General features: G+C 35.6%; 1 protein-coding gene across 6 annotated transcripts in view; it reads right to left on the reverse strand.

Annotated features, from left to right (window-relative positions):
* Positions 1 to 1,150: 1,150 nt before the first annotated feature.
* Positions 1,151 to 16,161, reverse strand: part of DBF4 (DBF4-CDC7 kinase regulatory subunit) — a 31,546-nt gene continuing 16,535 nt past the window's right edge. For 3 of the 6 annotated variants that reach the window (XM_009243051.4, XM_054559560.2, XM_054559561.2), the window contains 6 exons: positions 13,039 to 13,075; positions 12,208 to 12,250; positions 9,192 to 9,320; positions 8,662 to 8,776; positions 5,124 to 5,248; positions 1,151 to 2,323 (listed from right to left, as the gene is read on the reverse strand). In XM_009243051.4, coding sequence (XP_009241326.3) covers positions 1,351 to 2,323; positions 5,124 to 5,248; positions 8,662 to 8,776; positions 9,192 to 9,320; positions 12,208 to 12,250; positions 13,039 to 13,075 — 1,422 coding nt within the window. In that variant the 3' untranslated portion in view covers positions 1,151 to 1,350. Of the gene's footprint in view, positions 2,324 to 5,123; positions 5,249 to 8,661; positions 8,777 to 9,191; positions 9,321 to 12,207; positions 12,254 to 13,038; positions 13,076 to 16,161 lie in introns of those variants that run through there. The other 3 variants (XM_002818273.5, XM_054559559.2, XM_024249922.3) reach the window with 2 other exon arrangements.

A 16,161-nucleotide genomic window follows, 5' to 3' on the forward strand; every position in this document is an offset into this window, starting at 1 on the left:
TTCAGGTACTGGTATGAAAAACAAAGGTGTTATAAAGCCAGTGTTCATTGATGTTATCCAAATGGTCAAAATAATGTATGCAGGAAAAGCATATGAATTAGTCCTGTACTGAGAATCATATTTCAAAAAAATTAAGACTAGTCACCTAATTTTTAGTGACAATATTTTCATGTACTATGCAATAGAACCAATTGAATGTCACTGGTGGTAGTCTTACTCCTACAAGAACATACTCAAAGGCAAATGCCTTATATCCAGATTCAAATTGAAATTTCTTATATTTGAATTTTCTCTTCTCCAAATGATTTTATCAATAAGTGTCAGATCAGGGCAATCCTTGTATATATCCCAAAACTGTATCTATAATTCAATGCCATCCTTTTCTCTTTCATCTCCTACCAAATTAGGGGGTAGAGTCAACTTTTTTTTTTTTTTTTGAGATGGAGTCTCACTCTGTCACCCAGTCTGGAGTACAGTGGCGCGATCTTGGCTCACTGCAACCTCCACTTCCCAAGTTCAAGCAATTCTCAGCCTCTGGAGGGAGGAGCTGGGACTAAAGGCGCATGCCGCCATGCCCAGCTAATTTTTTGTATTTTTAGTGGACAAGGTTTCACCATGTTGGCCAGGATGGTCTTGATCTTCTGACCTCGTGATCAGCCTGCCTCGGCCTCCCAAAGTGCTGGGATTACAGGCGTGAGCCACCGGAGAGTCAACTTTTGAATATTCTCAAAGTTATTTACAAAGGTAAATAATTAAAAATAGCAGATAAATTATATTCCACTTGGTAGCCTGGTTAAGTCTTTCCTTCATGGCTTCCAGTTACCCCTATACATAATCTAATTACTCAGCACCAAAATACTAGCATGGTCCACCAGTGACCCTCAAGTGTCAATATTTCTGATGATTTCCAGAATTCAAACACAGAAATGCATTTTTCCTTTCTGTATGAAATTTAGGTTTTTCAAGGCAAGGTCATGTTATCCTGATAATCTTTTAAAACTTACAATACAACTAGAATATCCAAATATATAATGCTAAGTTTTATATTCCCCAAATTGCACTTCACTGGTGGTTTTCAGTGACAAAGCAAATTATTATTCATTGTAATTCTCAGGAAACAATTATGAACATATATATAATGTAAAATAAGACCAGTCACAAGTTTATTCTGTAATTTTTCTATAACAGGTATTCAATTCTGTAGAAAATTGCAAATATTTATTTTTAATATTTACATTTGGGTCCGTAAACAAAGCTGGTAAAAAAAATCCTAAGAATTTCCATACATATTTATAAAAATTTCAAGAATATGATCCTTATCACTTCTGAAAAGTATGCATTTTTTAAATTCTAAAAGCCAGTAAATGTAGAAGTTGAAGGGGACGAGAAAAATGCTGTTAACAGATTATCTGAATTTTCCTCTTCCCAAATATCTAAAACATTGCATATACCACTCTTTTCTGTGTAGCTTGTGAAACCCAAAAATTCTGATTTCTCTTCACTAGTCTGAAACAAGTCTAGTAAAGACTGTACCGGTGAACTACAAATTCTGTTTTCTTCTTGTGTAATAAATTCAGTTCTTTTATCAAATTCAGCATTTGGTTCCAGATTTTCTTTTCTATTTCGTCCTAATATTTTCACTTTTCGATGTATTTTACCAGAAGGAAAACTATCCATATTCTTGATGTCACATTCATTGGGTTCCTCAGGAGGAGTATGGGATGGAGCCTTTGCCTGAACAGTTAGGTGCTCTTGTGAACTGTTTATTGTTATCAGACCAGAATTATGAGTAAATATTGAATGAAGGTCCTTTTCCTTGAGATCCTTTGCTGGAAAAAGCACAGTATCTGACTTCTGTTTTGGTTGAGATCCACTATTATCTGTACTGAAATCAGAAACATGTACAGATGCCTGTATGTTACATTTATAGTGATCTACCCTTAGTTCTTCTACGTCATTTTCACTTAATGTGTGTTCGGAAATGTCAAGAATGCATTCCTGTTTGTTTTTATGTAGAGGTAGCTGTGTAAAATTCTGTCTTATGTCATCTTCAGCTGTACTTAACATGGAACATTTATTACTCATTTTCTCATTAAGCCCTCTCAATTCATTTGATGGGTGGGGGATGGGCTCTGAAATAAACAGGAGCTTTTTTTCAGTTTCCTGGGTCTCTTTATACAGGAAATTCTGCTCCTTCACTGTTATATCATCTTCCCGGCAATCTTTCTGAGAAATATGTTGCAATTCCACTTTTTCCTTTTGTTCAGTCTTTTTCAGGACACTTGCAGAAACAGGAGAAAGGGATCCAACACTGTATTTTATTCTTTGTAGGAAAAATAAAAGAAAAATATTAAAATAATTGCTATCAAAACAAATTCTTGAGTAGTTGGAAATTAAATTAGTAAAAACATTATATAATCTTTAAGAAACCTATTTAACTTAGGAAATTTTACAAAAATACAAACATCTTAACATTTTGCCAAATTTACTTGAGCTGTTTTTAAAGTAATACAACTTTTCAGATATAGCTGAAAACCCTAGTGTACCTCTCTTCTCCTCCACATTCCTTGCCTCCCTCCCAGAGATAACCAATATCCTGAATTTTGACATTTAAAATTACTTTAATCATGTAAATGAAAGAAAGATGATAGTAAAGGGATTTGAGTCTGCCCCTAATTTTGCTTTCATTATTCTGAACAATTTCATAACTTCTGTGCTTTGATTTACATTAATGCACATTTTACTCTTCATTTTACTTAGCAATGTGGAGAATAAGTATTTACTGAGAAATCTATGGCAAAAACATATATTTTAAATTTACATTTAAGAATATTTAATATCAAAGTGAGCTAGAAACTTAGTATCTTTATACTTTCAAAGGTGACAAAGTTGTAACTTTTAAGCTTCAAACATATTTGACCTAAAATTATTTTCTTCATGGAGCATCTTGATATCTCTGAAATGCCAGTTTGTATTAGACAAACCTAAATAATATACAATTAGAGAAAAAGTTAATAGCTCACCAATTACATTTTGTGTTCCACATGTCACAGATTAACTGTGAGAAATAATTTTTCCTGCCCCTTCAACCAGAATGTTCTTTTTTATTTATCTTGTTCATACATTTACTTACAAACAATTCTCTTTGAACAAATGGGCAATAAAAAAATGTAAAAAAAAAAAAAAATACGAAAAAAACAAAACTAGTCTAACATGGCTTTTAAGTCCAAGATGTTTAGGAGACTTGCCCACAGAAGTGACAATTAAGGAACAACCAGTACTAGCTCAGAATTTTGCTGCAGACTGAGTTTTTAGGGAATTGTAAGTTCTTAGAGTAGCCCACATAGTTTTTTTGTTTTTGTTTTTGTTTTTTTTGAGACAGAGTTTCTCTGTCAACCAGGCTGGAGTGCAGCGGCCTGATCTCAGCTCACTGCAACCTTGCTTCTCGTGTTTAAGTGATTCTTGTGCCTCAGCCTCCTAAGTAGTTGGGACTACAGGCATGTGCCACCACCTAATTTTTTTTTTTTTCAGTGGAGATGGGCTTTCACCACGTTGGCTAGGCTGGTCTGGAACTCCTGGCCTCAAGTGATTTGCCCGCCTCGGCCTCTCGAAGTGCTGGGACTACAGGTGTGAGACACCCCACCCGGCCACAGTAGCCCACACAGTTTTAATAGTTGGAAATATGCCTTCTCTTCAAATCCATATTAAGTCAGTCATGAAACCATTCTGAATGTCACAGAAAGATGGGATTTAAGAACTGTTCTACCTGAACTAAAAAAACTTTCTGGTTAATTTTCAGAAGCTGTATCTTGGTATCACATTTCTAATCTTCTTTATGTCTTAAGTAAGATTAGTCTAAGAATAAAGACTAACTTAATGAGTTATCACCACCTCTAGGGTATATCCATATGAAAACATTTCTCTTTAAGTTTATAGGAATAATCTAATCAGGACAATATTTGTCTATGTGCAGTTGGTGTACATTGAGCAGTACTGTATTCACACTTAAAAGTTCTGTCAGTACCTTTAGTAAATATACCCATCATAAGGTTTAGGCAAAGATATTTAGTGAAAATATAAAGACCTAAGGGGCAAGTGGAGGAAGGTTTCTTAAAACTCCTTAATATTACCTAAAAGTTCAATAAAATGTTTTAGTCTGAGTAAATGGTAAACTTTATGGTTCTACAACAGGAGCTGATACACTATATAGCCTGTGGGCAAAATCTAGCCATCAGTCTATTTTTCCAAATAAAATTGTATCAAAATACAGTCATATCCATTGTACAAAAAAAGCTAATTAGTTGCAACGGAGATCTTACGGCTCACAAAACCTAAAATATCAACTATCTGGCTCTTTACAGGAAAAGTCAGCCAACTCCTTCTAAACTACAGTGTCAAGAATGAGACTAATTAGTGGGGTGTAGTGGCACACGCCTTTAATCCCAACTACTCAGGAGGCTGAGGCATGAGAATCTTTTGTACCTGGGAGACAGAGGTTGCAGTGAGCCAAGATTATGCAATTGCACTCCGGCTTGGGTGACAGGGTGAGACTGTCTCAAAGTAAAACAAAAAATTTAAAAAAGGAAAAGTTCTAGATAAAAAGAAAATTTAAAAAGAATGGAACTAAAAGTAGTCTAAGGTAAGGATCTTTGATAGTAGGGAAGAAGGGAAGGGAAGAAGTTACTGGTTTTTAACCATATTTACATCCTGAAAATACATATTCCTTCTAAGAACAGGCAAACTGTGTTTATTTTTAGTTTAATAGTTTAATATTCTAGTATAATTTATTTATTTATTTTTGAGATGGAGTCTCACTGTCACCCAGGCTGGAGTGCAGTGGTGCAATCTTGGCTCACCGCAACCTCTGCCTCCTGGGTTTCAAGTGATTCTTCTGCCTCAGCCTCCCGAGTAGCTGGGATTACAGGCGCGCACCACCACACCCGGCTACTTTTTAATTTTTTTAGTAGAGATGGGGTTTCGCCATGTTGGCTAGGCTGGTCTCGAACTTCTGACCTCAGGTGATCCACCTGCCTCAGCCTCCCAAAGTGCTGGGATTATAGGCATGAGCCACCACCCCTGGCCTTCTAGTAGAATTTAAAACTTAGGTTGATAAAACTAATTACCTTTTCTTTTTAGGTGTGTCCTTTTCATATTCCACAAAGTCAAAAACTAACTTAGATACAATATCATCAACAACTTGATACTGGTTACTCTGTGCAAAGTTTCTGTGTTGCTCACTTAGAAGGTGCTAAAACAAAATTAAAAACATGTATCAAAAAATCGTATTTTAAAACCAAGAGATGCCTTTTTAAGGTTTTCTAACATTCTCATGCCCCTAAAATTAGGTTTCCAATAACTACTCCAAAGATAATACCCTTTACTAGACTTCAAAAGATGTTTAAATTAAATAAAATAAAAGTCACTTTTGAGAAGCCAGTAAAACTACTTTGGTTTTTAGTCTTCAGTGAGAAAAGACAAGTACTAATTTGTAGTTACAATGGAACTGAAAAGAATGAGCTATGTCAGAAAACGAAGACACAGATCGGGCGCAGTGGCTCATGCCTGTAATCCCAGCACTCTGGGAGGCCGAGGTGGGCAGATCACCTGAGGTCAGGAGTTTGAGACCAGCTTGGCCAACATGGTGAAACCCTGTCTCTACTAAAAATACAAAAAATCGGCTGGGCGTGGTGGCATGTGCCTGTAGTCCCAGATACTTGGGAGGCTGAGGCAGAAGAATCACTTGAACCCAGGAGGTGGAAGCTGCAGTGAGCGGAGATGGCACCACTGTACTCAAGCCTGGGCAACAGAGCAAGACTCCGTCTCAAAAAAAAAAAAAAAAAAAGATACAGAGAGAGAGAGACAACAGTAACATTTTGGAAAACACATTTCCCTCTATTACTTTGTCTTTATGCAATTATCACTAAATAAGGCAGAGCTTATAGAATAATAAATGAATGAAATATAAGTTAACATAAAAGAATCCAGAAAGTAGATTAAACACATGAAGCACATTAAATGCTGTGAAGTACTAAAAAAGCCAAGATTCATAATTGAAGAACACATTTGAGAATGAATAAAACAAATGATCTCAATTACCCAGTGCTCATAACAAAGTATACAGAAGTTATTCTCATTCTTAAGAGTAGTCAAAACCACCAGGCGCAGTGGCTCACGCCTGTAGTCCTAGCACTTTGGGGAGCCAAGGAGGGCGGATCACCTGAGGTCAGGAGTTCGAGACCTCCTGGCCAACATGGTGAAATCCTGTCTCTACTAAAAGTACAACAATTAGCCAGGCATGGTGGTGCATGCCTGTAGTCCCAACTACCAGAGAGCCTGAGGCAGTAGAATCTCTGGAACTCGGGAGATGGAGGTTACAGTGAGCTGAGATTGCACCACTGTACTCCAGCCTGGGTGACAGAGCGAGACTCCATCTCAAATAAAAACAAAAAACAAAACAAAACGAGTGGTCAAAACCAAAAGTAAACAAGTTCACAGCAAAGTGAGATAAAATTCACAGGAAACAAAGTTCCTTGTGAATAGGTGGAATCTCCAGCCTAACTTTATTATTTGTCTGTCAGCTGATCAGGGAGGGAATTGTACTTAGAAGCTTCCTCTAGATGACCATTAAAGAACCTAATTTCTATTTCCCTAGTTTCATGCAATTTTACATTTTGATGCTTTTATTACATTTCCAAAAACTAGCATCCTGGAATATACATGTATTCCTTCCTTACTTGCAAACTTTACCATATACAAAATATATATGCCCAGCAATAAAAATAAGAATTATTAAAATTTAAAAGGAAACATCAAATCTTGTAAGCTCAGATTCAGTCTATTAATGTTCTGGGAAGGAAAAATTTCCAACTTTTATTTAGTTCCCCTCTAATTTCCATTAAGTTCTTCTTACTCATCCTTATAAGTCTTAATTTAAAAAGTCACTTGTGTTCAGTTTGGCCTTTTGAGACCCTCATTCTAGGTTAAATAACCTCATTATTTATTCCCATTGCACTTCATACTTTACTTTTGTGAAACTCATCACACTTGCAAATACATATTTTGTATCTATCTACTCTGCCAGACCATAAGGTGCATAAGGGTAGGGATGTCCGCCTTATCTGTTGCTTTTTCCCCAGCACTCAAAAATATTTGTTAATTAATACCTTGATACAAGTGGAATTGAATCATTATGAAACCTAACATTCAAAAAAAAAATTTCTTTACTCTTAGCAACTAAGAAACATATAAATGAAAACTGTAAAAACATGACCTTAAATTTCAATCCCAACCTCTAATCTCAACATCTGCTTTCACTAATTTTCTTCTCTGTTGGCAACCATTGAACAATTTTTTCATTTTTTAGCCTCGACACTTTCTGAGCACCAAATTAAGCATCCATTGCAAATTATTTTGTTGCTACACCAGCAAAGTAAAACTTCAGGACCAATCTGTAATTTTAATTTTCAAAATGATTTTCAGGAAGGGGAAATATTTCTGAGATACTTTAGCTTCTGATTAAAAGCAATTTTAGACTAACCATAGTTTTCTCGTTTATTACATAAAAACAAAAAACTGACACAAAACACTAATATATTTTGGTTTATAAAACAAACTTCAATTCAGAGTCTGAAGACAGATATGTTCCAGTATTATTCTTTCCCCTTAACCTTCCCACCGTCTTCTACCAAAACCAAATCAAACACCAAAACAAACCTATCTATTATGTAAAAAATTATTCAAATAACAGCTAACAATAAGCACTTACTATGTGCCAAACACTGTCCAAGGTCACACAGCCAGGGAGCCAGGATTCAAACAGGGCAGCCTGAATCCATAGCTCTTGCTCTTTTCATCAGTTTACAAACTATAATAGTTCCCCAATTTTCATCCAATATACCCTTTGCAACTCTTCCATTTCTTTCTGCTACCTCAATAGTCTTTACTTCTTTCAACTCTTCTCTTCCCTGTATAAATAATAAGCCCACTTTTTAATTGCTAAGGTTCAAAATACTATAGTAACCCTTGACTACCATTTTCCCTCACTTGCAACATCCAATCCATTGGCAAATCCTCTTGGTCCCACCTTTAAAACAAATCCACAATCTGACCATGTTTCAGCACTTCTACTACCACTTAGTCTGGACTACCAGTATCTCTTCCTTGGTCCCATCAATCATTTTAAATTGGGACCTTTGCACTTGCTTATCTCAATATCCAGGTCTCATTACTTCATTTCTCTCAGGTCTCTACTCAAATGTCACCTTATCAGTTATGTGTTCCTTTTCTAGGCTAAATAGCAACATCCCCATTCCTATGTTCTATTTTTTCATAGCACTGATCTAATATTCTCTCTATACATTTTTATTATTCTTTTATCCTGTGGTTACCTATCTCCACCCCTACCCTACCCCTACCCTACAGAATATAATCTTCACAACGGTAAAAATTAAGTCTGTTTTGTTCAATGCTGTTTGCCCAGAGTAGTGATCAGTATGTAGTAGACGCTCAGTTATTTGCTGAATAAAAATTCATTTTCAGTACTCATTTCCTCCCTTGAGTTCTTAAAATGTAAAATATCTCCATCAGAATAACAAGCTCAAATTTAAAACACAAGTATTACAGTTTTCGAAACAAGCCCCCAAAATATAAAATCACATTTACAGTTTCTAGATCTTCATATTTCTGCAAGCAACATTCACAATATCCTTTTTTCTTCTTCTCTTTCAACTGGAGTTGAATTGAGGTTCCACCATACTTATCACCATCTGTTTGGATTCTGATGACAGACATACATGGTAAAGAATTAACTGCTGAACCTAAGGAATAACTTTTAAAATTTATTGTCCTAAACTATCACACACAATCTGCATAATTTGCAGAGACTTGTATCAGCAAGTACTTTTAATCATATGTCTTTATACTATATTAAGAAGCAAACTAAAGATTTAATGAATATTATGGAGAATATTTCAGATCATTCAAGATAAACTACACATTTTCATTATTTACAAATATTTTAAGACCCTCCCCACCTCCATCTAAACAGATTCAGACTTACAAAAGTAATCAGAATAGCAATTACAAACACAAATAACCATTATGGCATAAAAGCAAACTATTTCAAATCTTTACAAAGAAAAATTGAGATGAAATTCTGAATATTCCTTCTAAAAGTAAAGATTCAAACCAACCTTAGTTTAACCTGAGTTTGCTTTTGCATACTAGATGGCTTGTCTACATCAAATGGACTGCAGGGCTTCTGAATAGAATAATTTATAAAAGGCATATTGGTCAGCTGAAGATAAAATGGCCTATAAATTCTAAAAGAATAAAAAGACAAATACATGAGCTTCTTTATGATTGAAGAAAAAAGGTTTAAAGTTTTGTATTTCAAAATCATATAATTAAGCTGGAATCTGAAATAACAGAAATTATTTAGGCTTCCCTTCAAAAAATCAAAATCAATTTCAGGCCTAACATTTTTAACATTTAAATATTTTTACAATTGTTGTAAAATACACATAAAATTTATTACCTTAACCATTTTAAGTGTACAATTCAGTCGCATTAAGTATTCACAACGCTGTGGTACCATCACTGCTACCGTCCATCTTTTGTAAGATGACGTATTTTCATCTTGCAAAAACTGAAACTCTATACCCATCAAACAGTAACTTCTCAAATATCCTTTCTCCATATCCCCTGACAACCACCATTCTACTTCTTGTTATCAGTTTGACTAACGTAGGTGCTTCATGAGTGGAATCATGCAGTATTTTTCGTCTTATTTCACTTAGCATAATGTCTTAAAGGTTTATCCACGTTGCATGTGTCAGAATTTCATTCCTTTTAAAGGCTGAATAATATTCCATTGAGTGTGTGTACACACATCCTGCATATTGTTTATCCATTAATTTGCTGATGGACTTGGATTACTTTCACTTTTTGGCTGCTTAATAAGTAGCCATCCTAAATAATGTAAAGTGGTATCTCACTGTGGTTTAGATTTGCAATTCCCTAATTATTAGTAATGTTGAGCACCTTTGCATATGCTTATTGGCTATTTGTGTATCACCTCTGGAAAAATGTCTTTTCAGTGCTTTGCCCATTTTTAAAATTGGGTTGTTTTGTTGTTGACTTGTAATTCTTTATATATTCTGGATATTAACACTTATTAGATATATGACTTGTTCAACCTGAGAAAGCTGAAAAAAAGAAATAGATACATGACTTGCAGTATCTTCTTCCATCCTTTTGGTTGCCTTTTTACTGTTATATTCCTTTAGGCACAGAAATTTATATTTTTGATATGGTCCAATTTAATTATTTTATCTTTTGTAATCTGTGTTTTTGGTGTCATGTCCAGGAAAGCACTGCAAATCCAATGTCATGAAACTTTTCCCCTGTGTTCTCTCCGAGAGTTTTACCATTTTAGGTCTTTGGTCCACTTTGAGTTAATTTTTGAACATGATGTGAGGTAGGAGTCTTAATGCCATTCTTTTGCATGTGTATATCTAGTTTTCTCAACACTGTTAAAAAGACTGTCCTTTCTCCATTAAATTATCTTCATACCCTTGTTGAAAATCATTTGGCCATATGTGTGATGGTTTATTTCTAGGCTCTCTATTCTATTCCATTGGTTTATATGTCTTTATTCCAATGCCAAATTATTCTGATTTCTGTAGCACTACAGTAAGTTTTGAAATCAGAAAGTGTGAGACCTTTTACTTTGTTGTTCTTTTTTTTTTTTTTCAGACGGAGTCTTGCTCTGTCCCCCAGGCTGAAGTGTAGTGGCGTGATCTCTGCTCACTTCAAGCTCTGCCTCCCGGGTTCATGCCATTCTCCTGCCTCAGCCTCCTGAGTAGCTGGGACTACAGGTGCCCGCCACCAGACCCGGCTAATTTTTTGTATTTTTAGTAGAGACGGGGTTTCACCGTATTAGCCAGGATGGTCTCTATCTCCTGACCTCGTGATCTGCCTGCCTCGGCCTCCCAAAGTGCTAGGATTACAGGAGTGAGCCACCGTGCCCGGCCTTTGTTGTTATTTTTAATGATTGTCTTGGGTATCCTGCATCTGTTACAATTCCGTATGAATTCTAGGATACATTTTTACTATTTCTGCAAAAAACATCATTGGAATTTTGATAGGGATTGCACTGAATCTGTAGATCACTTTGGGTGGTATTAACATCTTAACAATATTATGTCTTCCAATTCATGAACATGGGATATCCTTTCGTATACTAGTGTCTTTTCTAGGCCTCCTTTTGAATTGCACTTTTTTCTTCACAGCAACACATTTCATAAAAAGTTTTCAATACACTTTTGTCACCTCAGTGTTGAGTACCCAAGAGAATTAACCACAGATGTCTAAATGAGTAAGTGGAAAGAAAAAAGAAAGTAATCTAATTCTCTCATGGCAGGCCTATTTATATCTGTGGTCTTCATTAAGATTATCCCACATGGCTGGGCGCAGTGGCTCACGCCTTTAATCCCAGCACTTTGGGAGGCTGAGGCAGGCGGATCACTTGAGGTCAAGAGTTAGAGACTAGCCTGGCCAAGATGGTGAAACCCCATCTCTACTAAAAATACAAAAACCAGCTGGGCATGGTGGCGTGGACCCATAATCCCAGCTACTTGGGAGGCTGAGGCAGGAGAATTGCTTGAACTGGGGGTGGGGTGGACGTTGCAGGGAGCCAAGATCGTGCCACTGCACTCTAGCCTGGGTGACAGAGCAAGACTCCATCTCAAAAAATCAAAACAAACAACAACAACAACAACAAAAAGACTATCCTACAATACTTCAGAGTTTTGGAAATCAACCATGTTAGATGTTATACTTAGATTTTCTGTTTCTAAATAGCATCTAATAATTTCTTTTTCACAAATGAAGGCATAATCTTTCAGTAGTTCTAAATCATTTGGTACTGCATTTAGCCAGAGAATAATTTAAATACTAAAAAAATGGTGTCATGATTTTTCTAAACCAGCTATTTCAGGAATATCTACAACATACTGAAACTAAATTTAGTCCTTGAGCACAAATGAATTAATGCTGCTTTCATTAACTCGTGCCGCATGCACATTAGTATAATATAAATCAAACACAAAGGAACCTAACAGTACTAATCGAGCTAGCCTAATTAGTTAGGTGATTTTCTCCTTTAGTACTGCACTTAAATCATACAGATTGGACTTAGATACTTACTGGCTCATATCTTCCACCTTTACAAAAGGCTTTTTGAGTCTTCCTGCTTGAGAACATAGAAAACATATTAGATACTTGGAAATCCAAGATTCTTTTTTTTTTTTTTAATAAAACTACTGTGGCAAAACAAAACCCTCCAAACGAAAAACTATGTATCCACTTTAAAGTTTTAAGCCTCAGATGAGGTACTTCCATTATCACCTCATTTCCAAAAATAACAGAGGCTCTCTCCTATATTCTGAGATTCTTAAACTAAATGGAACCCTCAAATTAACAGGATTCAGGAAGGTCATAAATTAGAACAGGAGAAAAACTACACTATTGTCTTCACTAACCTCAAACTGAAATTTAGCATTTCCTTCAATTATAAATGTAACAAATCACAGTATTCGCAGTACCTGCGACTTTGATGCTAATAGAAACAGCACATATTTTCATCAGTTATGAATTGCTTGAGCAGATATCTCAAAGCATTGTTGACGCTTATCAATTCAAAATGACAGTAGCAATTAGATTCACTGCTAGAATCTGTTCTGTGTAATAAAAAGCAAGTTATCACTATTTCATAATTAAAAACTATTTTGGTAACTACATTTTAATGTAATTCATTTTCTTGGTAGACTAATGATTTTTAAAAGAAACGTTTTAAAAAAACATCATTCTGAAAATGTGGTCCACAGGCTTCACCAAACTTCACCAACGATCTATGTTCTATAAAGACCAAGAAAGCCTTGAATAAATCATTTAGAGGGTGGTTTATATGATTTTAGAAGATCTTTTATGATTTTTCAAATGCAAACCAAATACACTTAAAGATCACAAAATACTTACTTCTTGTTTTTTGTGCACCACTACCAACTCTTTTGCCCTAAAAAGAAATATAGTGAAAAGATTGGCTTTGAAAGTACAGTTAAAACAGCAACTGCAATTGCTCAATATCTTCAAGATAAAAAAAAATGCAGAAAAGTACTATATCAAAGAAGGATTATTCTTTCTTTGTTAAAAAAACTATTGTTTTTAAATCTGTTTTACAATACACTCAGCAAGTACCTTGCATTCTAGCTATAATTGATTTTGACTTCATAAAAAGAAAACCAATAATGAAAAGGTAGTTAATGAAATATATTTTTAAAAAGTCATGTTATTTTTATGCCCTTATTCAGCAAAATCTTTATGTTCAATTGAATAAAGAAATTAGTTAACATTTATTAGTCTGTCAATTTAGGCAAAGATTCAGTATGTTCAAGATGGATAATCAACTCCACTGATTACAACTAGAAACTCTGGACAACACTGAATAAGCAACTACCTGAAGAATAAGAAGTAAAATAAGCAGGCAGATCATGGAAGGAAGTCAAAACTGGAACCTTCAGTCATGGAGTTAGCAGCAGTGGCAGAGCCAGCAGCTTAAAACTCCTATCTTTCCAGCAGGAAGAACCAGGAATGAGGTTCAAGTGGCCAAAAATACCAAGAGAATCCCTGTATTATTTTCTTTTCTCCCACAGTTCTGCCCTGAGGGTGGGTCCCAATTAGGAGGCTGAGATTGTAAAGGTAGTACAAGCTTACGCTAACATTGAGAAACCCTCACTTTCTGACTAGAAGACCTGGGAAAGAGGCCACTGCAAGCTGGAGATTGATCCATGAAAAGAGCAAGTTAGAGAAAGGGATCCCTAATTCCCTATATAAATCCATGCAAGTGCAGGGCTTACCTCCAAGTTGCACATGCTAAGGACAGACCCAAAGCAGCATACAAAGGGCTTTGAAAATTGAAACTGAGATTAGATCCACCCCACCCACAACAACCAAGACAGAACAGTCTGAACAAAACTGGGATGACTGTCTGCTAAAACAATGGCAGAAACAAAATCAGCATTCTACAGACTATCAGGATATAGGGCCTACACAACATTTAGAACGTCCAGTATACAGTCAAAACTTAAATTTCACATGTAAACAACCAGAAAAACATTATCAATTTTTGAGAGAAAAGGACAATCAGATGCCAACCTCAACATGTTCCTGATATTGTAATTATTAGAAAAAGACTTCAAAAGTAAAGGTAAACACACTTAAGATGAATGGAAAGAGACAAATCCTCAGCAGAAAAACTACAAATAAGAACCAAACAAAAATAATAGGACTGAAAAATATACTATCTGAGTGAGATACAAAATTCACTGGATAGGCTCAATAGCAGAACATAGATGACACAATTAAGTATTAGTGAACTTCAAGACAAATGAATAGAAATCTCCAATTGGAAGGAAAGAGGAAACAAAAAAGACTAACAAAAAAAGGAAAAGAGCCACAGGGATCTGTGGAATAACATCAAGATGTCTAACTTTATTGTCAACTGGAATGGTGGAAAAAGAGGGGAGAGACTAGTGAAGAAAAAAACTAACAAAATGATAGCTGAAAACTTTCCAAACATAAATTTACACAATCAATAAGCTCAGGGAACCAAGTGTAGGCACAATTGAACTTCTGAAACCAAAGATAAAGAAAAAAATCTTAAAAGCAGCCAGAGAAAAATGATACAGTACATATAAATGAATACCAATTTGAGTAACTGCAGATTTCTCATCAGAATCCATGGAGACCAGAAGACAGTTTTAGGACAGGAGTAAGGTGCTGAGACAAAGAACTCTCAATTCATGATTCTTTTTCCAGTAAAGATATGATCACATGAAGGATATCTAAGAGAATTCCTTGTGCCACCAGATTTGCTCTAAAACATGCTAAAGTAAGTCCTTCAGGCTAAAGGGATATATCTGAAGACCACCTGTAATTTCAGGAAGGAAGAGTAACGGAAAGGTTAACATCTGGGTTAATAGGACTATTTTCCTCCTGTCACTTTCTTTAAAACGCAACTTTTTTTTTTTTCTTTTTTTTCCCCGAGACAGGGTCTTGCTCTGTCGCAAGCAGTGCAAGCAGTGGCATGACCTTGCCTCTCTGCAACCTCCGCCTCTTGGGCTCAGGTCATCATGCCACCTCAGCCTCCTAAGCAGGTGGGACTACAGGCGCATGCCACCATGCGTGGCTAATTTTTATATGTATTTTTTGTAGAGATGGGGTTTCGCCATGTTGCCCAGGCTGGTCTTGAACTTCTGAGCTAAAGTGATACACCCACCTTGGCCTCCCAAAGTGCTGGGATGACAGGTGTGAGCCACCAGGCCCAGCCCTAAAATATGACTTTTTCAAGCAAAAAGTTTAACATTGTCTGGTGACATTTTCATTATAAGAAGATGTAATAAACATTATGGCATAAAGGTTGGTGGGGAAGGTAAAAGGGCTTGAATATTTTAAGGCTCCTACATTTTATTTGAAGAAGGTAAATATTAATTCAAGATAGATTGCGAAAGGTTACACATGTATACCGTAAATCCTATAGCAACCACTAAAATAAAACAACAAAAATGAAGAGAGTTAAAAAGCTGGCAGATCAATCTGAAAGAAGGCAGGAAAGGGGGAAACAGAAATAAAATACAGAGGGCATCAGCAGAAAACTAGCAGTAAGTTGGTAGACCTAAATAAAAGATCAATAATTACATTAAGTATAAATCACTTAAACTACCAATTAAAAGACAGATTGCCAAATTTGATGAAAAAGACAACATCTGCAAGAAGTCCATTTTAAATACATAGATATGTTAAATGCAAAAGACTGCAAAAAGTACTATGTAAATACTAATAAAAATAAAGCCAGAATGGTCTACATCAGAGAGCAGACTTCAGAATAAGAATTAACAGGGACAGAAGAGAGAGCATTATAGAGGATAGAAGGGTCAATTCACCAGGAAGACATAAGAATATTAAATGTGTACATATCTAACAACAGGCTTCAAAATGACTCAAAACTGTACTAGAACTAAAAGGAAAACTAGACAAATCCACAATTTTACTTGGTAATTTCAATATCCCTCTCTCTCAGCAGTGGACAGAACAAGGCCCGAG

Source organism: Pongo abelii, chromosome 6, assembly GCF_028885655.2.
Source record: "Pongo abelii isolate AG06213 chromosome 6, NHGRI_mPonAbe1-v2.0_pri, whole genome shotgun sequence".
NCBI lineage: Eukaryota > Metazoa > Chordata > Mammalia > Primates > Hominidae > Pongo > Pongo abelii.